This window comes from Aedes aegypti, chromosome 1, assembly GCF_002204515.2.
Source record: "Aedes aegypti strain LVP_AGWG chromosome 1, AaegL5.0 Primary Assembly, whole genome shotgun sequence".
In the NCBI taxonomy this organism is placed as follows: domain Eukaryota; kingdom Metazoa; phylum Arthropoda; class Insecta; order Diptera; family Culicidae; genus Aedes; species Aedes aegypti.
In genome coordinates, this window is record NC_035107.1 from 243808479 (window position 1) to 243832700 (window position 24222).

General features: G+C 38.5%; 1 protein-coding gene across 1 annotated transcript in view; it reads right to left on the reverse strand.

Annotated features, from left to right (window-relative positions):
- The window catches only part of LOC5580098 (lysM and putative peptidoglycan-binding domain-containing protein 2), a 47230-nt gene that overhangs the window by 12735 nt on the left and 10273 nt on the right, over positions 1 to 24222 (reverse strand). The window contains exon 2 of the mRNA XM_001654799.2: positions 907 to 1143. Coding sequence (XP_001654849.2) covers positions 907 to 1143 — 237 coding nt within the window. The remainder of the gene's footprint in view (positions 1 to 906; positions 1144 to 24222) is intronic.

A 24222-nucleotide genomic window follows, 5' to 3' on the forward strand; every position in this document is an offset into this window, starting at 1 on the left:
AGGCACGATAATACTTACAAAATTTTACAAATTTAAATGGATTCAAAAATGTTGCCAAAAACGGATACATTTTATTGCCAAAATCAGGGAGTGCCAAAAAGGGACCAAGCCAAAAACGGTATCCAGTCACTAAAATATACAAATTATTTTCCGCGGCAACAAAGCAAAGCCATGCTGAAGGTGTCTGGGTTCGATTCCCGGTCGGTCCAGGATCTTTTTGTAAAGAAAATACCATTGACTCCCCTGGGCATAGAGTTTCATCGTACTTTCCACAAGATATACGAATGCGAAAATGGCAACTTTGGCAAAGAAAGCTCTTAGTTAATAGCTGTCGAAGTGCTCATAAGAACACTAAGCTTAGATGCAGGCTGTGTCCCAGTGTGGACGTAATGCCAAGAAGAAAGAAGAAGAAATACAAATTATTTTCACTTAGCCCATTTACCCACTTGTACCTTATGTGAGATTTTTATAAGATAGGAAGCGTCCATAAATTAGGTTGCTTTTTTATGCAATTTTTGACACTCCCCAATCGTAGCCTATTTTCCTATACCTAATACAGGATTCATCATAAAATCGCAGACTCCTCTAAAATGCTACGTCATTTATGGACGGTTCCATAAGATAATTGGGATCAAAACCTGTTTTCACAGTTAAAATCGAAGGTGATCCATTTAGCCCCGCCTACCCCTATTCAAAAGTGATGATTTTCGGTCCTCATAGTTTACGAGAGGACCCATATATTTGACTACATCTGTTTGGGTAATCAAAATTCTTTGTTAACAGAACTCTTTCAACTTATTTTAAAATTAATGTAATCAATATGTGTAATAAAAATCAAGCAGTAGATATCTACCTGTGTATGAATGAGGAAGGACAAAACAAGAACAATTTAAAAAAGTTACTTACACTACATCCATACTTGAGCGCGATCCCCTGCAGCGTGTCGGTTTTGTCCACATCGTGCCGTATCAGTGCCTCCGAGGTGAGGGCCGGCGATCGACAGCTGCCTCCGCCTCCGCCACTCCCACTTCCACCACCGGAAATGCTGCCATATTTCTTCAGGGCCCGGGCCGAGTCCCGTATCGATTGCTTTTCTCCGAATATCGTTTCGTCCTCCATGCCGTCCGAGACTAGCTTTACGAACTGTCGAGACGAATAAACCACACCAGCATCGGATGTCGACGGGTAGATGCAACGGGAAGTAGAATCATTAGCTATTTCCTTGAGCTCCGTCGTGAGAAGGAGAAGTGAACTGGGTGGCAATCAATCGATAACGCGTATAATTGGGATAAAAGGTTCTTCGTCAAGTGGATACTCTCGACGCAAAAGTGGCTGCTGGCTGGCAATGGTCAATAACAAAACGGAATCCGTGTAAGGAGTTTCCCCGAAAGATTTACGGTGGCAACTTTTCTCTTCCTCAGATCAAGGACCACAATCCGCCTAGCGATATCACTCCGAAATCAACACAAGTTTACGACAACCGAGCACTTTATCCCCATCGAATTTGGCAAAGCACGACAGTTTTTCGGACCCAAATTCACCGAGTAAAGTCGTATCACAAATCAAACTGTGCCACAAAACAATTTTTCGCTTTCGCTTTTCACTTTTGTCTAAAAATACAATAAAATTTTGCTTCTCTGCTCACGTTACATGACACTTTTCTGTCTTCGCAACCCACTTTTTCTACCCTTTTTCATGCACAGCTTTTGACGTTTACACGAGTCATCAGCAGTGTGAAAGTGCATCAGGTGCATTATGCGATGCACATTTTCACACACAAACAAAACCAGACACGCTAATTCGTTCCCACTCAGCTTTGCGTCATTGCAAAATATTGCTTTGTGCATATTTTTATTTTTATTATAATTTAAATGCATAAACAATAGGGCTCATTCACAAATTTCATAACGCTGAAGGGGGTGGGTGGGTGTCCTCATGATGTTACGGCTCATACAACATTTTTAGAACATTCATACAAAAAGCGTTACGAGGGGGTGGGTGGGTGTCGAAAACGGTCATTTTCAGCGTTATGAAATATGTGAATAAACCCATAGACAACCAAAATAATTAAATTTTATGAAATCCAAGCAATTTCAAACCAAGTTAAAATGGAAGTAATACAAATTTGGTCTAATTTTAAACAACTTGACGTTTTAATTTTTAAACTAGATAATAAGGCAATCCATGAGACAGCTGCGATCAGCTGTTTTTTTGTTTGTTTACCATGTGATTTTGACGTTTCGCGATCGGAGTGACTTTTCGATTACAAAGGAAAATGTAAAGCTCCGTTAACACTCGCATGACTCTTTCATTTCGGTTGCATTCACACTTTTAGCTGTCAGTCCTATCACGAAAAGTCCTCATGGATAGCCTTATTATCCGCTGGTGTAGCAACTAGTAATCCTTTATAAGAGAGATTCGCGGAAGCTGACATTTCTGTCAAAGTGCGAGCCAATCGAGCAGCGAGAGCTGTCAAAGTGTGAGCCAATCGAACATGCGTTATGTTTGTTTTGAACTTTTCTTGAAGAGTAATGTAATCCGCTTGAAATTATTTCGGTTAGAGTAATTTTGCATGAAGCAAAAAAATGAAATATTTTTCTTTTTTAAATTTTTGTCAATGCGATTATTAATTGTTGATTTTTTCGGCTGTTTATTAGTTTGGATATGTAGCTCAAAGATCTATAACAAAACAAAATACACTTTTGAGCAATGAGGAAGTCATGTCCGTGTTACAATATTATTCTCGACGCCGAGCAAAATCAGCACTGCTGGTCTGTTGCCAAATCATTCCATTTTACTTCCGCTTATCTCTCTATAAAGGATCACTAGTAGCAACGAATCACCGTGATGACACTGTCGATAAGAAGAGAGACAACAACAAAAGTTCTCTCTCCGGAATTTTTGGTTCCGTTCATAAATTAATTTAATGGAGTACCGTAGACTTCTGATAAACTGAACCAATGCTCAAGATAAAAAAAATACTTCACGTCACACATTTCACCCAGAGGCCAGATAATTTATACGTCATTCCGGGGCATAGCCTGATTTGTTGTCAACCCGGCCTGCTATTGACAAGAAAAGAAATAGCCTATCTCGATGCGTGGAAAATTTCTCCCAAGAAATGGTCAAGAAAATCACTTTTTTCTGATCGCAGTACGCAGTTGAGAATAAATGTCACTTCAAAGGGGGCTCTCTGTAGGAAATTTCATGACCCTTTCAGTCAAGGAATTTCTTTACTTTTCTTGTTCGAAACAGCATACTTAGCTTAAAGCGAAGTATGCACTTCAACAGAAAAGTAATCGCCTATCTCGATGCGTGGAAAATTTCTTGCAAGAAATGGTCAAGAAAAGTTTTCTTTGATCGCAATACGCAGTTGAAAAGAAATGTCATTTCAAATATAGCTCACTGTAGAAAATATCTTGACCATTTCTGCCGCAGAAATTTTTACTTTTCTTGAGCGGAACAGCATACTTAGCTTAAGAATGTTTACCGTTCCGAGATTCATTTTTTAAACAAATTTCAAACGACATCCGCATCGGGCCTTCCTTAGCCGAGTGGGAGTCCGCGGCTACAAAGCAAATCTATGCTGAAGGTGTCGGGCGGTCCAGGATCTTTTCGTAATGGAAGTTTCCCTGACTTCCCTCGACATATAGTACACTGAAACAGGCGTTGAAGTAATGAGAGCATTCAACAAGTTTTTAAATTTACTATTTCAAGCACGATTGAGTTATCATGAACGCTTTTTATTTGCGTTTTGTTCCTGCTTATTCCAACCGTATCGATAGCCATGCGGTTGACAATCCTCGGTTTGATTCTGGCTTGCTGCATGTTATTAACAATAATATAGTAATTTTTGTATAATATCTGGAGTTCTGGATTCTCATAAATCTTATTTACATTGCAAATCTGATGACTGAATTCATAATAAAACATTGTTTTTGACATATTCATATTTTCAATTGTTTTCCAACAACTAATTTCATGTTCAAAATCTCTGTTAATTGGGTTCAAATACAAGGCGATAGGTCAATTTTTATTGGTTTCAAACAATTAGCAGTTATCCAAAAATGCTATCATATTTCTAGGATGTGACATTCTACGCAGAAAATGTTCTCTAAGATAGATTCTTTTTCTTCTAATATACCATCATGCTAGGACCATGTTTTCTCCTTTTTTGATTTATGTCCGGTATTGGGTGCTGTTCGATACGGGGGATCTCCCCTAATTCAATTTTTTTCAAACGGGGTTTTGAAACCAGGGGGTGAAATGAGCCAATAATTAGCTACCCAACATTGATTCAACATGGCGTCCAGTGTCTTTGTGTTGATTCTTCTGGGACTGACAGAACATATGATTTTTTTGGATAGGAGACCTCAATGATACCACTGCGGAACACGTTTTTGTCTCCAGCACCAGAATACCACTATTCATTTAATTAAGGCGCAAGGGTTGCTGAATCCATTGCCGTTTTCAGAAATATCATAGCACGTCTAGTTTTTGAGATATTGGCTGTTGAAAATGCAAAAAAGACTAGTTCAGCTAACTTGCATGCAAGTTTGCCAGCTTGTAAGGTAATATATAGACCAATCCAGTTGCCTGCGTGTTAGTGCAATGTTGACAAAATTTTCTTTGTTTGCTGTGAGAACTGTCACAACATAACTTTTGTTTGCTGTGAGAATCCAAATATAAACAGAATTGCTGCAAAACAACCGCTTCCTTGTTGGCCTGCCGTTGACCGAAAGCTCAATAACGTCAAACAAACATCGATACGTTTTCATTCTGAGGAAATCGACTTGTGTAAGATTGATTGTGCGTTGGTGTTCGTGGCAGTTTGCTTGGGGACCTCTATTGGCTTAATTTGCCACAGAATTCAAACTTTATGTGTATAACAATACTTATCATCAAAGTTTGTAATACTTTCGATGCGGAAAAGTTATTTTTTGATGGTTTAGAGAATTGTTGTATTTTGCCATAGAGAAGAAACGAAGAATTTTGTATGGAAACTGCAAGCATGTTGAAAAAATCGTTTTTTTTTTCGAAATTTTATCGCGCAATTCCAATCAAATTATGTCTGAAATTAAAGTTCAAGTTCTATTTTGCATGTTTAGTGGATTAGATTACAAAAAAGTTTGATAAATTGTACTTTAATTTTCATGTAAACATCAATAAAACCAGTGTTTTATACAACTTTGGCGACCTGTAGCTAAAAATTGTGACGTGCTGGAACATTTCTGAGAATGGCACCAGATTCAGCAACCCCAAATCTACTAGAGACACATAATTTGATTCTTGAGACACGCAAAAGTGTCATTTTTGTTACGCTGTGTACTTCACTGATGCGTTAAACATTCAACAAGATGTCGAAAAGAGGAAAAGCATCATGAAATACGACGATTCAACGCAATATATTCAATTGCCAGAAACTAACACTAGCAGCACATGAGCCGCAAGTTAGGGCAAACTGACCAGAAAGTGGGTACCAAAACGCGAAGTACCAAAAACGATGTGAGGAAGAGTTGAAATGTATGCAGGATGACAGCCGTGCCAGTCCTCTGGTTTTGACTTCTTAATTTACGTAAGCATATTTTTTTCACTCCAAAATAATATCAAACCAACCAGACGATTGGTTCATGATCTAAACACCATTTCTGGCCAAGTTACTAAACAAACTATCTTTTTTAACTTGTCTGTTCAGAATCTGGTGTGATTTTTGGCCATTTGATTCCATCGATATTCAGATGTTCCTTGGGGAGCACTGTCGTGAATAGCAGAGTTAAGGAAAAGACGACTGCTTCTGGTGATGGCATAATAGGCCTTTTCAAATCAGCTGTTCTGGAAGCTCTTTGACAGTTCTTCTATGAAAATGACAGGCCCGTGTTAGCACCGGTCCTTCACAGATGTAAACAAATGCATAGACGGATCTGTCACATGAAAAGGCCTATGGACCAATGCACGAGTTCATTATTTGACGTTTGAGCGAAGCCGTGTTATTTATGTGACCATGGCAACTAGTGAAGGGCTCATTCACAAATTTCATAACGCTGAAGGGGGTGGGTGGGGGTGCTCATGATGTTACGGCTCATACAAAATTGGTAGAATATTCATACAAAAAGCGTTACAAGGGGGTGGGTGGGTGTCAAAAATGGTCATTTTCGGCGTTATGAAATAACCCGAATATGGCACCGCTAAAATGTCAAATTATAACTCTAACTACAGTAAACTCGTGCATCGGTTCATTGTAACTGACCTTTTATTATTTTGAATTATAATGGACTACTAAGATTAGATTACATAATATGCCTACAACGATTACATAATATGGCCTACTGCTACGATTGGTTTGTTCGTTCTTGACACCCTCCTCAAACTGATCGTGGAGTAACTCCAATATTTGCTTTATGTTTTCGGAACGGCGTCACGGACAAACCTTTTGACAATAGATCGTCTTGTTGCTCGTTCGTTGGGATATAGCGTATTTCAACCTTCTTGTGTAGCGCTCTCGAACAAAATGAAGTTTGACGTCAGTGTGCTTCAGTCGCTTCGATGGTCCAGCTGACTCCATAATGGCAATGGTTGATTGGTTGTCCTCGTATAATAGTGGCGGTTGCCCTTCTTGTACGTCTGTCAGAGCGGAACACTCCGCTTCAGTTGACGACAAGGATACGGTGCTTTGCTTTCGGGTATTCTAAGAAATTGTGGCTCCGTACAGCTTGAACAGAATCCCAGAAACCGAACGCCTGTCATTGACATCAGTTGCCCAGTTTGCATCAGCAAAACCAATGACCTGACCGTTGGACACTGATGACCGTTCAAAGACCAATCCATAATTGGCTGTGCCCTGCAGATATCGCAAAATCCTCTTGGCATGCGTCCAGTGATCTTCAGCTGGATTACTTTGGAACTGGCAGAAGCAATAATTACTCACCAACGCACTCAAATCCAGTCTGAATGTTATCATCAAATAGGTGAGGCACCCAATCAGCTCACGATAGGACTTATCCAGCTTCTCACTCGTCTCGTTCTTTTTCAATTGCAGACCCGTTACATGGGCGTTGATACGGGCTTCGACTTTTCCATCCCGAAACGCTTCAGAATGGAACGAGTGTATTGCTCCAGGTTCAACGTCATTCGTCCCAGCAGCACGTTGCGGCTAATCTTCAAACCCAGGAACATCTTTGCCTCTGCCATGTCTAGCATCGAAAATTCCGTCTTCATCATTTTCTTGATGGCGCCAATCATACCAAGGGAACGTGATATTATAAGGATGTCATCCACGTAAAGCAGCAGGAACACCTTTTCGCCACCACGCTCACGCACGTACATGCAACTGTCGCTCTCGCATCGTTGAAAACCGATTCGGGACACGAACTCGTTTAATCAGTCATTCCACGCCTTTGATGCCTGCTTCAAACGGTGGATGGATTTGTTCAGCTTGCAGACTCGATTCCCCTCTTCAAATCCTCGAGGTTGGCGCATAAAGATTTCTTCAGAGAAATTGCCGTTCAGGAACGCCGTCCGAACATCCATCTGATGGACCAACAGTTTCTCCTGGTTGGCCAATGCCAGCATCATCCAAACCGTCGTTATTTTGACCACCGGCGCATAAGTTTCGGTGTAATCATCCCCATATCGCTGCGAGAACCCTTTCGCGACTTGTGTTTTTGTATTTTTCGATGGTGCCATCCGGTTCCATCTTGAGCTTGAACACCCACTTGCAATCAACTGATTTCCTTTCGCTCGGTAGGTCCACCAACTCCCAGGTGTTGTTCGCAGCCAATGCTTTCAGCTCTTTTTCCATTTTGGTTGCTCATCGTCATCGCTTGCGTTCTTGACTGCTGTTGTCGATTTATATCTTGACTCATCGATTATTACATCCCGAGCGAGGTAAACCTTATGTTTGTTGGAATCGATGTAGTGTCGCACCTCAGGTAGAAGAATCGTCGGTTGAGAAGCATGCATCGTCGTAGGTAAAAGTGTGGAAGATTTGTTGTGAGGTATAATATTTGTGTAGGATGTAGAATTGTAAAAATAGATACCTGGTTTGAATAAAGAGAGTTGCAGCTGCTGATTGAGGTATCAGTCAGTTAGCTGCCCAGTTGAAGGAGACATCTACTGTATTGTATTTCTTTATGATTTGCAATCGGGTGTGGATGGGCTAGCCTCGCTAGGATCTGCGTGGTCTTAGCGGACTAGCTCTTCATCAGGTTATGGGCCCAGGAACGTGTTCTTACAGCATGTATCGTTCTGGAGGAGGATTGGCCGCATAAGTCGCGTGGCGCAGTACGGAATCCTCAGGCTGGATGGATTGGCCGCAACGGAGGACGGAATCTATCGGGAACGTAGGCGATACAGGACACTGGATGGCAGCTGGCTGGTCAAAAGGAGCTCGTGGACAGGAACGAAGTCAGGAGGAGCTCGGATGGAGGACGGAGCATGTACGAAGTTCGGAACGAGGAGGAGTTTCGAGACAGGAGGAGACGATCGTGAGTAGAGGTTGCGACCCTAAGGAGGAGTGTTGGAATAGAGGTAGTGTCGCACCTCAGGTAGAATAATCGTCGGTTGAAAAGCATGCGTCGTCGTAGGTAAAAGTGTGGAAGATTTGTTGTGAGGTATAAAATTTGTGTAGGATGTTGAATTGTAAAAATAGATACCTGGTTTGAATAAAGAGAGTTGCAGCTGCTGATCAAGGTATCAGTCAGTTAGCTGCCCAGTTGAAGGAAACATCTACTGTATTGTATTTCTTTATGATTTGCAATCGGATGTGGACGGGCTAGCCTCGCTAGGATCTGCGTGGTCTTAGTGGACTAGCTCTTCAACAATGTTTGCGGCTGTCCCACAAACGGTATCCATTTACGGCATAGCCCACGAAACAGCAAACTTGGCTACGTGCATCCAGCTTCGAACGTTTCTCCTTGGGAACGAAACTGTAGCTCTTGCTCCCCCAGATGTGGAGTTTGGACACGTCTGGTTTGTACCCATACCACATCTCGTATGGCGTCTTCTTGCTCAACGCCACGGTCGGACTACGATTGATGATGAATACCGCTGCTTGAACCACCTCGCTCAAGAGTTTCTTCGGGAGACCAGAGTCTTCAACCATGGCCCTCGCTTTGTCCAGAATCGTACGATTCAAACTCATCGCTCACGCCGTTTTGTTGTGGCGTGTGTGGGACGATGTATTCCAACATCATTCTACGATCTCGGCAGAAATGCCGAAACTCGTTGCCTCCACCGTTGTCACACCGGAGGCGGCGAATTTTGCTGTCGAAATGGCCCTCAGCCACGTTCGCGTACTGCACTCAAAATAATCCAAACGTCATTGTTACGTGAAAACGTACGTGGTTTTTTTCCATCCCACTTTTCCCGTAGCACTTACGTGGATCATCAGTAGCACTGAATGAACGCATGAACAAATGGACCTCATCAGATCCATCGAAGTTTCACGTCACAGCTACATGAATTTCCACGTAGCTTTTACGAAGCGTCTCAATAAATCGTAAATGGTTATTCATTAAATGATATCAGAATAATTGCATAGAAGCCAATTCTGTTTTGCATTGGCTTATGCAATGCAGTAGCTCCTCAAATAAAAAAAAGTACTCAACAGATTAAACTATTTATTATATTATATCATTATTTCCAATAAAATATTCAGCAACACACTGACTGACACGGTGACATTCCATCAAAACAAAGGTACGTTCTTCTCAAGATTGTCCAGGTCTCCTTCCGTTAAAAAATGTCGGGTTTCTCTTCAAGGTTGGTTGGACTTGCTGTTCAACGTTGCGTAATCTGTAATTGATATTACATGAGGTATAAAAATTTATGATTCTCCAGTATTTATCACATAATTACCTTGAAATCAATTATTTTGAAGTCCAGCAGCTCGTGGAGAAACTTGCGACCACCATCTTCAAATTTGAACTCAAGAGAGAATGAACACGAAATGCAGATGCCCAAATGAATTCATGGGCCTACGTGAATGTCACGTAAGTGCGATTGGTAGCCACAGTAACAATCATCGGGTCAGCATTTGGTAACTATACATGCTCTAGTAAACATTACCTTAGACAGGTGAATAGGAGGCAAAATGAATTTGGAATGATGTACGTGATTTTCCACGTACCAATAACGTTTGGATTTTTTTGAGTGTGCTTGAAGGCATCCAGTACCTCATCTTTCGCCGCAAGGATGTATACAGCGCTAAAATGGGTAAAATCATCCGTGAACGAAACAAAATACCTTTTTCCGTTCCAGGATGCCGGCGTGAAGGAACCGCACACGTCGCTGTGCACCAATTCCAACCAGTGGTGGAAAGCATCATGCCGTTTACGCAAAATGAACCAATATTAAGCAGAATCCACGCTCACGAACAAACAGTGACCGATTTCCTCACAGATTCTTGCATTGGAGAACCAGAACAAAACAAATGTAAAAAGAGCGTGATTGCTGGATGAGCAGAGTCTGCTCACAGCCGTTCTTTTTTCCGTTCATAGCTATTTTTGTAAATAATTGGGTGGATTATGATTATAATAGATAGATAACAAACTAATGTACGACAGTATTGAGATAATCGAACGAAATATGGTGTTGTTGTAGAAATATCACAGGGAATCGGATGCGTGAGTGCATGTCAAAATAAAATGATGCGATGCCCTCCACAGTATATGTGTTCAGGCGATCGTGAGCAAAGAAAGCAAGAACGCAATCGTACAAAAGGAACCACCGATACGGTAGCATTTTTCTGTTGAGCATGAACAGACTCTGTTCACCGTTTTACAGCACTGATTCCAACGGCTTGATGGATCTCGGAATCGGGACGTCTCCAAAGGGTTTCCTTGCATGCTTCCCAAGCACACACGGTTCGCAAATCTCGTTTTGCCGGAATGCTTCCTTCTTCAGCAGCATACCGTTGACCATCTCATCGCGCACCAGAGTCTTCAAACCACTCTTGCCTATGTGGCCAAATCTCCCATGCCAAAACTCGTACTCGTTCACCGATAGAGTAACCAGTGCGTCATCCACCGATCCACGCTTGACTGTTGCGTTCAGCCCGTACAGCTTGCCGGATAATTTACCAGTGGCAACGATCTCGCCACCACGCTCTATAGCTGTCAATATACTTAGCACACGCAAACAAAGTTTGTTATATTATCTACCGAATCCATGGTAGAATTAAGAACTGCACCAACGATTTTCAACCGACTACAAAAATCTGTTAAGTTTACTATAATCTGGTGAAAATCACTGAGCAGTGCAGTAAATGTGACCATGTCCATAGTAGCATCCACTACAAAGCATTGTATTCCAATCCGTGACACCCACCGTAGAACACGGTGTGGTCAGAAGTATAATACCAAACTTGTCAAATCTAGAATGTGTCTAGTCATTAATACTTCAACTCTGGTTAAATAAACCGAACATATTTTCTTGTGTCGTGATGTTGACTATGTTTTGGTAGAGTTAACAGATTAATGTAGTCGGTTGAAAATCGTTGGTGCAGTTCTTAATTTTATAATGGATTCAGTAGATTCTACAATAAAATTCATTTCAGTGTAGCTGATTTACCGATAGCAAAGATTGATAACCAAACCATAACAAACAATTAAAAAAAGCAATGGTCTTTATTTTCACAGTTGTCACAACTGGCAGTGGGCGATATTCACTTATCGCCCGGGACATACTGGCTATGAAGAGTACTGTGTATTGATATATGGGTGTCTAGGGCCTGGTTATTTTATTGCAACGCTGGTTCGATTACGGATCATAAACATTAACCAAAACTTCGCATTATGATTGCACTCTCGATTCAATTTACCCGAAAATGGGTAAACACATCGAGATGTTGACTACGCTAGAAGGCGTCCCTTGCCATGGGCTTGAAAAAACATGAAGACCGGAACAAAATGATTTTTGAAGTTTTCAAGATAAATATAAACGCTCATTGCTCAAAAACAGTTGGAACAATCTGCTTAAATTTTTCACAGTACACCACTCTCATGAAACTAATGTTATGAAAAACGGGTGACTGAACATGAGAACAATTCTTTAGCCCGAGATATTTACGTGGATTATGGCTATACGTCGGTCCCCTCAAGGAATTTCAGAATATCTTCTGAACCAGATGACCAATGTTCAAAACTGATACAGATTATTAAAAGAGTATTTAGGGAAGTTGTGAAAAAATGGAATAAAAATATCTAAAAACAAAAATGTTATGGTGATTTCAATGTTTGTGTGTTGCCAAAATATGATACTGCTAGTAGAGGGTGATGCATCGAAGCCAAACCTCGAATTTTCTAGAGCACAAATCTAGAGAACCACAAAACCGTTTGGTCTAAAAATTTGTTAGATTGGTACCAAGTAGTGACCAATCGATACAAACAGCACGATCTGTTGTCTGGTTCTCTAGATTTGTGCTCTTGAAAACTTGAGGTTTAGCTTTGGTTTTGATGAAAAGTTGCGCATTTACCGCTGCGGCTATGTGGGCCCCTGAAAAGGTTGTATACCTACACAGAAAAATAAGTGCATCAGATAAAGAATTGAACCCATGAGCCACCTTCAGTTGTAGGGCAGTTTACACAATATTTAATTTTTCAGAAATTCCCATAAAAGAATGGCACATTTCGAACACTTAATTGAACTGGCAAGAAACGTAATTGAAGTTTACACAACAAATTGGATCGAACGTTTGCGCACATGATTATCGAGTGATTGAAAATTACCGAGAATTAGCACTAGCTTTTTGACGGCACAATTTGCTATTGCTGTAGAGTAAAATTTGCGTCATTTGCATTACCACCAACCAGTAGTCTGCTGAACAGATATAAGGCCATGAAAATATTCGAACAAATATAAATACAATTGCACTCATTGCCGGAACTTGTAGATGAGACATGTTTTTTTGTGATTGAAAATATGCGTAATTGGTGTACATATTGGACATCAAAATAATTTAAATATGAAGCTTGTCTTTTCTTTGTTCTTTATTTGTATTTGACATAGATATTGTAACTTCACACTATCACAAATGTTATGAGACAGGCTAAGCTAGACACACTGTGCCCATCCAGAAGTTTGAATAGAAGGGTATTTTTTGACTGAAATCTTGGATTGCATTTTTGGGCAAGTAGCTTAGAGAGACTTTTTTAGGAATGGATCATTAAAATAACAAAAAGATCCGCTATGGAAAGCATAGATAGCGCCACAGTAGCCTTGTATGTTTGACAGAACTGCAATGCTGTCACAATGTTAAGTCTCATATGCAGTGACGCCTTTGTTTTGATGCGGCGAGCACTGACAAAAACTACCTTCAATAATCCATTGCTACGGCGATTGAAATGTAATAAATTTATTACATTTCAATCGCCGTAGCAGTTCAGAATTTTTACAGGTGAGTTGATTTCACTTGTTTATAAGAGAGAAAAAAAACATATTAATCGTGGCAATAGAAAACTGCAACGATTTTTGTTAAAAATATTAATAATTTTATTCGACATTCGTTCCAATGTTTCAACAATGGATATTCTATGTAATTAATTAGTAGTACTATACCGGGCAGAGAGCATCACAGTAATTTTCAAAATTTGATTTTGAATCCTCTGCAAGGCTTTCTTCTTGGTATTAAAACAGCCAGTTCATATTAGAATAGAATACAACATAGCTGGCCTGAAAATTTGTTTGAAGATCAAAAGCTTGTTCTGGAGACAAAGTATTATATTTTTAACAACTACCGAAAAGCTAAACATTACATATAATTTGCAATTGGATTAGATGGACAAATTGATGTGAAGATTTGCGAAAAAGTTACACGTCTTCTCAGTGAGAATCGAACTCACGACTCCCCGATCTCTAGTTGGGGCGCGTTAACCACTACGCCATGAGAGGACTCATGAACGCAGAAGTTAACCTGAATTCGATTTCAGCTCAATAATCACGTGGTCCTCTTTCGCAAAGTGCACCTCTTTCGGAAGAATTAGATGCCCATCCAAACACAACGCTTTCTATATATATCCAATGCCTAGCCCGAGAGCGCATTGTTTTTTAGGTATAGGAATAGCACACTACACTAGCCAGCAACTGCGCTGGCTGAGGTTTCTATTGTGTGGGCTTCCAATGGGTCGCGACGTTCTCAAACGACCGGTTACGGAACATGAGTCCGTTGCTCGATAAATACTTGTTTTAATTATGAATCGTGGTTTACGGCCAACCTGCCGAGTGGAAGTTTAACAACTACCGAAAAGCTACACATTACATATAATTTGCATGTAATGTTTAGCTTTTCGGTAGTTGTTAAACTTCCACTCGGCTGGTTAGCCGTAAACCACGATTCATAATTAAAACAAGTATTTATCGAGCAACGGACTCATGTTCCGTAACCGGTCGTTTGAGAACGTCGCGACCCATTGGAAGCCCACACAATAGAAACCTCAGCCAGCGCAGTTGCTGGCTAGTGTGGGGCCGTCCATAAATGACGTAGCATTTTTTCACTGATTTTTTACACCCCCCTTCCCCCTCGTAGCATTTCGTCACAAATGCTGATACCCCCCTTGGAAAATACGTAGCATTTCAAGCAAAACCCCCCCCCCCCCCTCCCTATATTTTTTTTTTTATTATTTTCCTTAGCAATTGGATTAAAAAAATTGGAATTCAAAAGTTTAATACAGATTTCGATATTAATTACTGACTGAAACGTAAGGATAATCTAACGAATAATGTTTGATTTGCAATAGCGCTCGAAAGTAATTTGCAAACAGTTCTAAATGAATTTTCCTGTTTAAGTTGTTGGCTAAATTGTATTACTTTTGCTGTTGTTACCATGAAAAATTAGTTTACAGCTGAAAATATAGAAAAAAGGAAAAATCTTTGATTGGATTGATGAAGCTAACAGTAACAAGTTAGAGTACAATCGTACAATCGATTTTATAATATGTTGAAAAGAAATTTAATTATTTTAGAGAATTTAATTATTCGATGTTGGGAAATAGATTTCAATGAAAATTATCAAGATAAGATATATTTGATTTGAAATCATTTGTCATTATCATCCAAATTCAAATCCATTTAGCAATCAGGTGCCAGATGTAGAAAAGATTACACTTGTAATATTTGAAATGTTCAGAAAATCTTAGCGATAATTGTACAAGTTATTCAACTTTATTGATATTTCAGCTTAACTTCATTATCGTTCCCCATACTGAAATAATCTTACACAAACTATAAAGAAACAAATAAATACTAAAAATAACCTTTCTTCAAATTACCGAGTTATTAACAAAAATTGAATGATAGAACAATTTCGATAACAATCAAATCTGTCGTCCAGGCTTTTCCATCAAGTTTTATTCAGGCTATTCCATCAAGAGCATTGATATATCAAAACAAATCGATGAGATGATTGGGTGGAGATCTTCTGCAACATTGAGAGCATAATCCACGGAATGAATATCTTGTTTTAATATAATGTTTGCCAAAATGAACATATTTTTAAAGAAATATGCTCTAACAGAAAATATGAATAAAACAAACCATGTTTTCCAAGTTGTTAAAGCTTTGATTTTTAATTAATTTATCTATCTTTAATCTTTATTTATAAATAAATTTATTCTTACATGAATATAATGTTCACAAAATTATTTTAAGCATCAAAAAATCTGTTTGATTGCACTACAGAAAATATAAAATTTCTTACATTTTTTCCAATCTTGTCATATGAATGTTTTGAAGCTGAATCATCACTTTAGAACCCAACTTTATAAGTCAAACAATGAAAAAAGAAGTTTGATAAAAAAAATAATTTTATGTCATTTTTTCAGCGCCTCTTATTATACCGACGTGATTCAAAATGCTACGTGCACTAGCTAGGACCCCACCCTCCCCCTCGTCACACATCGTCACAAATTCGTGAAGCCCCCCCTTCCCCCTAAAAAGCTACGTCATTTATGGACGACCCCTGTAGTGTGCTATTCCTATACCTAAAAAACAATGCGCTCTCGGGCTAGGCATTGGATATATATAGAAAGCGTTGTGTTTGGATGGGCATCTAATTCTTCCGAAAGAGGTGCACTTTGCGAAAGAGGACCACGTGATTATTGAGCTGAAATCGAATTCAGGTTAACTTCTGCGTTCATGAGTCCTCTCATGGCGTAGTGGTTAACGCGCCCCAACTAGAGATCGGGGAGTCGTGAGTTCGATTCTCACTGAGAAGACGTGTAACTTTTTCGCAAATCTTCACATCAATTTGTCCATCTAATCCAATTGCAAATTATATGTAATGTTTAGCTTTTCGGTAGTTGTTAAACTTCCACTCGGCTGGTTGGCCGTAAACCACGATTTATAATTAAAACAAGTATTATATTTTTGTTAATGAGTGGATAAATGTTGTAGGTTATGGCCTTCAGTCTATTATGCTCAAAAACGGATTTTAAGTTTTCATCCGACGTTTCGAACACATTTATTGTACCTTTTTCAAGGAATCTGTGGACAATGAACATTTTATATTGTGTTGTTTAATTATGTTGAGTTGAGTTGAGTGTTCCGTTTTCTCGTTAACATGCCCACAGCATAAGTCAATATACAGAATCTACAAGTATTGTGTTTAAAGTAAATTGTTATTAAAAACCTCAGTCAGCGGAGCAGTTTTTTCCAAAGTTGCTGATAAATCTAAGCAGAAGATTAATTATTTCTAATGTCTGCTACGTTTGCTGGCATGAAATTACACTCAAATGGCTATTTATGATTCGATGTGATGCAAACTCAATCATTTTTTGCTGAGAGGTTCATGTGAAGGTTTGAACGGCTTGCGCATAATTGTTATAAACACAAAGTGGAATAAGAAACTCAGCAATCACAGAAAAAGAAGACCGTCTTCGCGAGTCTCGTCTCAGCTATGAACTAAGCAAGGATTTGAACATGTTATAAACCTGAAAGTTTGTGAGGATGCTTGAGATATATCCCCAAACCAGATTTCATCATCAAAACTCGTACCAGTTAGCTCATATGGTTGAAATAATTGAATTTCTGTTAGATACCATTGAATCCCTTAGGAAATTGCATACATTTAGGCGTTTTCCGCGTAATTCTTGAAATTTAACTTTTCGTTATTGATATAAATATTGCATTGTTAAGAATTTTACAAGCATATTTGGATTCAGGGAGCTCAAATTTATCATATAGAGTTGTTTTGGAAACTAACAATAATGGTATTGACAAGTGATCAATTTCACCCCGAAATGAGATCCTCTGATTTTTTATTTTAGAGATATTTGTTAACACTAAAATGACATTTGTTAGAAAATTTCGGTACATAAGTCGATGAGGCTCACCTTCGTACTTGTTTTCCTGCATTTAGTTGTTTGGCATTGTCAAAATTATAGGAAAAAGATAAGAAAAACCGTGAAAAATGATCAATTTCACCCGAAATTACGGTACTTAACTTCCTCCTACCAATTTATTTGCTGGATTGTTTTTTCGTATATGCAGCTGAAATAACCAGTCAATTTCATGTCAATAAATTTCTTCGAACTCAACTGAACATCATTCGCAAAATTTTATGACACAACGGAAATGCGTCAAACAGTTTAACGGTTTCAAGCTTCACTAAGCACACAATACATAAAATGTGAAACAAATCATCGCAGTATCTTTGAAAGGAAAGCATGCTGCCGAAAAACTGAGGAAACGTGTATGAGTTGGCACGTCGGTTTGGCAAGAGATAACGTATCTCCGTATTATGACGCGTCGCTACGTTTGTCAGTTGCATTGTGTGCAGTCTCATATAGCAAGCTTCCTTCCCGGTCGTTTTATGGGTGCTGTATCTACAAATCTTTTGTCCAGTTGTTATACATACCAGACAGATAAACACCTTTGTTCGGCTATCTTGCTGTGGATCAGTTGAGGTCAAGTGAAATGTAATGCATACATTTAAAGCCAATCTAAATCATTATTTTGAGGATTATGTGGCTCAATATAGCCCTATCAGGCAAACATACAAATCCAATATCACGGAGCACAGAGTTCAATAATGAAGAATTGAAACAAAAGTACGAACGATTTAACGAAATAGTAAATAGTTTTGTATTATGTATGATATGCTAAATAGTAATACACAATATTCCACAGATGAACAAAAATAGACATACATGGCTACCTGGATATAAACTACAACAGAGCTACAAAACAGTGTTATCAAACAACAATAAATTCTTATGTGGGACAATAAACGAAAATGAGCTTGTGTTTCCTTACACTAATTTTCTTATTCGCATCACAAAATGTTAACAGTAATGTCTATGGCACGTAAAATTTCAATATTAGGAAAAAACTGAATAAATGGTCATGGTCCTCAATTTTTTGATAAAAAATGGATGTTTCTACATATTGCAAAGAAACATAACGACCTTTTTTATTTTAAAAATACCATCTACAATTAAATCTGTGGTGGTAAAAATCTGTTATTACTACATCATAATAAAAAAATCAGAGGGGGTTGTGTACAAGACACGACCGCATGACGTTAACTACGCCAAGTTTGTTTTTTTTAATTTGAATTTTTGTCGATTTTCATAGTTGCAGCCTTCCTTTAGTTCAAACTCTAACATAATATCGTGATGGTAACAACATTTTAGATTTTCAATTGACACCCAGTATATTGCCGTAAGACGTAGTTAACGTCAAAAATAAATTAATGGTAATTACAATTCATTTTGTCGTATTGACACAATAGATGCTGCTATACTTTGATTGTAAATTTTTATTAGAGTAAAATTGATATGGTTACAATCATTTGAACTAACTGAAACAACAATCGTAAATTTCTAACATGTAATAAATTGAAGAACATACCAGAAAAATGTTTTTCACCCGAACATCAACCTCCCAAAATCGACCATAGGATAGTTTCACAGTTTCAATCTTTTCAAGATCATTGGAACGTGTTCGCTTTGGAAAACCCCCATCAGCTGACTTCGAGGCTGACTCATGGAAACTCTCACGACTTCATTGCCGTTTCGCATGTGGTCGTATTTCCGTTCACAAAAAGTACCTACAAAACATCACCCAAGCATGCAACTGACGATGCGATTTGGCATCGTCTCTGAAGTTCACTTCGCTCATCTGTAGGAAAAGTGCAAAGAACCGCAACCAGAACGATCGCGACTGCGTTGATTTGAACCGTACTCAACCCCATTCGCGCCGAACATAGAGTTTGGGCGGAGAGCGCGAGAAGCTGCGAGAGTGTGATGATGAAAGTCCAAGCCATGCGGTCAGATGATGGACCAAACGAAGCGTCAAATAGGCGTACACAATAAAAGTTGGAGAATCTTCCACCCATAGTGGTTTTCACGCCCGATGGTATGGGTGACCTAGTGTAGATGTAGTTGTGAACCTTAGAGGAAAACAATATGCACTCAGTCTCGAAAAACACCCAGAATCCGTGTATAAAATTTTTCAAATTGGGTAATATTTCCATATGCATTTTGATGAGTCTGGAAAGCGTGTGCAAGTTTCTTTGAGGAAAACAAAAACAAACTGTGTATGACGAGCGTATGCTAGTCTACGTGTGTTCAAATGTCACTAAGCTCTATACGTTTGAGTGTTCGTGAGGGTATATGTATTTGAACACAACTCTCTTCTATAGGCCAGGAGAAGTGGATGAACTTGTCATTCATTTTTCTGTCAAATCTCATACAAAATCTACTTTTTCTTTGACAGAAATTCACTCTAGGTGAACCACTTCCCCTGGCCTATTAGTGAAACCAGCAAAACACGAGACTTTGGCGGGGAATGTGGTGCTAAATGCGTCAGACAGCTAAACTCTATCACTGTGAAGATTTCTGACTTTGGACAATTTGAAGCATAGAGAACTGACATAGAAATCCAATTCTAACCTGTGTTATTTCAAATTTCGATAAATAGCTAAACCGGGGGAACGCTGGTGTCGTTAAGTTCCTATGGTGATGTCCAGAGGCGCGTCCACGTTCGAAACCATGGGTACCAAATAAGCTAAAACGATTTCAACCCTAAACTTGAAATTTAAAGTTACTATATTTAAGGGACTCAAATGCCACCCCTTTGCGTTTTTTTTCGTGCCATTTATTTTTTGCTGTATCTGTTCGAAATGAACCACTGCGACCAGTTTTCTTTGATATTTTCCGGTATACCCGTATCCTTTGTTTAGTGCATGTCGTTCTACTCCATTACAATTGCGAAATAATGAAGTACTTCTACTTAGCTGTTTTTTATACAACTATCATTCTTTACCATTTGCATAGAGCCAAAAAGATACCGCTATTTATATATTTTCGAGAAAACAGTGTGTCACCATTAAACTCTCAAAAGCGCGCCCCTCTTTCAGGTTTTGCACTAAGCTGGTTAAATGATACTGATTTTGACCATGCATACTCTAGCGTATCAAATTATTGCTTCTATTTTTAAAGTTCAAATCCCTTTTTTGAAACTGTGAACAGGTTTCATCGCATAAGACATTTATATTCCTTGAAATAAGAAGCTTAATTTAGAAGTTAGAAGGTCTGCTACTCCATTGATTCGGAATCGTTTCCTTCCTAGATATCGAAAGATAAACTCTTGAACTCGGAAAGAACTTGTCTCATGAGTTGAAACCAACCTCAGATGCTGATTGAGTCATGTTTTCCACTCCCCTTATCATCAAGGACAAATAAGTGGGTCTTAGTGGCTTGTTACTCTCTTGTACTCTTCTGTAACCTAAGTATTAACAATAACAGATATAATAAGAGTACAACATGGTAGATCTAACCCCGTGACGCACCTCAAAAAGGTGATCTACCCGCGTTACGGGACAAGTGCCATTTTGGTCGGTTTTGAAATGAGTTGAGGAAATTCTACAGTTTCCAAGCGTTCTAACGATATTTTCAGTTGATTTTTAGTTCAACAGTAAAAATGACATAATTAATAGAAGATTAGCTTCAATTTTTTGACTCCCATACAATTTGTATAGAATAAAAAATTGTTGAAAAAAAATATATATCATTTTTTTTTTTACAAAAACTAAGTTTTTGTCACTGACACCCCTTTGCTTCTAATCCCCTCATATAAATGTCAGTCGTTCCCACAAGATTAATAAAACTTTTCCTCTTTTAAAGGCTGGTAGCGACAAAGTGTTTTAGAAATAGGAAATTGAAGACCTCTTGCCAGTAAAAAAGAAATCAAAAAGAGCCCAAGAGAAAGGCCAAAAAGAGACCGAACAGGAACAGAAAAAGAAGAACACATAATAAGAGCCAGGAGATACGAGCTTGATTCTTCATAGCATAAGAAGTAGACATTTCTCAAAGATCTTACATTTCTTTCTTAGAATTCCTCGTGTTTTTTCATGACTTTCTCCAAGACTTTTGCTTAGGACACCTCAAGAATTGAACCTGGATTTTTCTAAGGAGAACCACAGAAATTTTTCAAGAAGGTAACAACTCCTCATCCATCGATTGCCCTTACACATTATCCAAAATTCCCGGTAAAAACGTCCTTTAAAATTCAATCAATAACTTCTGCAGAAAATTCTAGGGATTTCCTTTATAATTGTCTTTCAGGATTTATATCAGATTTCAACTAAGCACTTCTTTCAAGATACCTTCAGCAATTGATTTTTGAAAGTTTTTTTTCGGAATTCTTCCAGAAATGTCTCCAGTGATACCAGCGTAGAAAATGTTAGAGTAATCTTTGATAAAACTTGGGTAGGTTTTAAAGTCACCCTTAAAAAACAAGGATCTCTGCAATAACTCCTGGACTCTTGAGGAAGTTTTGATAGATTTTCTAGATAATTAAAAATCAATTGAATCTCGCGATAGTGTTCCGCAGGATTTTCTAAAAAAAATTCTCGAAAATCATTGGACAGAATCTCTATAAAAATTTGTGTAGGAATAATCGGAAAAAATATTGGAAAGTATAAACTGGTGTCAAAACTTAAATATACTTTTGAAGATTGCATGGGAAATTATTAGGATATTTTTTATGAAACGTTTGGTAAAACTGCAGAAGTAATACTAGGATGAAATGCTCGAAAAAAAAAATCGATTCGACCGAAGAATCCGTCAAGGAGTTTTGAATTTCTGGGAGGAAACGTGGGTGAATTCTTGAAGGTACATGAACAGGTAGAGGAATTCTAGCAGGGATTCTTGTAAAAAAAACTCTTTAGCTATTATGTTCCAAACATTCTGGAATAAACCTTCGTGGATTTCCACGGAAGAAATGTTGTAGAAATCTTTTGAAGATCTCTTAGTGTAACAACTGGAGAATTTATTTAGTTGATGAATTAGTGGAAAATATCTGGAGTATATTCTAGGCAGCCCATGTTTGCATAGTCGACGTAAGTGCCAATATGACCAAAATGCATTTTTCATTGATCTGTACTGTAGTCAGTCTTATCTGAATTTTTATAAAAAATAAGTGGAGTTCAGTCTTCAAAGTGTCTTCCAATGCTCTTTCAGCTGCACTGATGAGATAATATGATTTGTTCGAAAAAAAAACAGCAAGTCAAATCGTCTCATAATGAAAAGTAACCGCATATCAGTCCCACTGCAGATTTACATGCCGTGTAACACAAAAAATAACTGTGTTTTGATCATCGTTATATTTTTTCTCTAAAAGATATAACAGTGAGAAACAAATTGTGAAAGTTTCATTAAGATTTGCAAATGTTCCAATCCTCTGGAATTTTTTGAATATTTATATGGAAAACGAGTTTGGAAAATTCACAGCCCATTTCCTCAATGCCTACTTTTTACAGATGGGATTAATTAATTAATTACGTAAAAAATTAAATTAATTAGTAATAATACATTTGTGGGACATGCGAAACAGCACATATTTGTTCTAAAAAAATTAATTAAAAGAGGAAAACGGATTGGCATGAGCAGATTCACCAACTTATCCAAACAAGCACCCGATTCGCCTAGTTTTTTTTGGATAGTTTAGCGCACGGCATAAAAAATAACAAGGCAGGCTCTTTACTGATGTGAATATCTAGTTTGATTGTAAACTCCTATCGTACCATATACCTTCCGGACCACTAGATCATTTTTTTCGCAAATTTGTTCGAGGTGGATAGGAATGACGTCGTCAAGTAGCTGTCAGTTTTCGGAATATATCACCTTCTTAATATAGTACAGCGTGGTTTAGCGTATGAACCAGGTTGCTATGACAGTGACCTGGTGGTTGCGTCAATTCATCCATATAATCGTTCAACAAACTCACTGATTAGGGGTCATGCACAAATTACGTCACGCTCCAAGGGGGGGAGGAGGTCGAGCCAAGCGTGACAAGCCTTACAAAATTTTCGGAGGGCTCATACAAAAAGTGTGACAAAGGGGGGGGAGGGGGTCGAAAAAGTTGAAATTTAGCGTGACATAATTTGTGTACCATCCCTTAGACGGATAAAATGACGTATGCTTTTTCAGATGACAAAAATACGAAATTATTCAGATTCAGATTATTTTATAACATAAAAACGCATTTTCCCAGAAATTACAGTGCTTTAAAGTGGGTGGTTACGTCCTAAGATAGACAGCTTACTGCCAGTTGGCATGTTTTCTTGCCTTGAGATCCTTGGTCAGATGAATTTATTTTGATCAAAACCATATTCACTTCTTGTTGTTCACTATGAAAAAGGATATGAATATAAAAAAAATCAATAGCAGTTTGCCAACACATAACTATATTTAGGTATTCAACTTTTTAAAATGTGAAATCATCGAAAAACACCTCGAAATTTTAATTACGTTCACTTGGATTTGGCGAGTTTTCACGATCTGCCCTTGGGATGTACGGTTTTCCAGTGACAGATGGTGACAGGTTCCCTTGACTTTTGGTAGCGCGTAATCTGAGCCAGCTGTCTCCTCTCTCTATCAGGTCGACCATACGAATATGGGCAGTAGAATAGTTTTGAAAAAACAATCAAAGTAATACCCAAGGAATTCTGAAGAAATAAGCGTTCTTTGGAAAATCGTTGGAAGAGTTTGTGGGAGAATTGGTAGAAAAAAATCACTTTCATATTTCCTTTTCATCGGGGAATCTGAGACGAATTTCTTGAAGAGGCTCTTGAACCCATTTGTTGGCGAAACCACTGGGCTGTTTCCTAACCCGTTGAAGTGAGTTCCTGAGTACGCCACTCGCTTTAATTGTCCGTCATGCGTTGACGGCTTTGGGGAAACGTCATTGGGAAGATATGTTCATGATCATTCAAAAGCAAACATT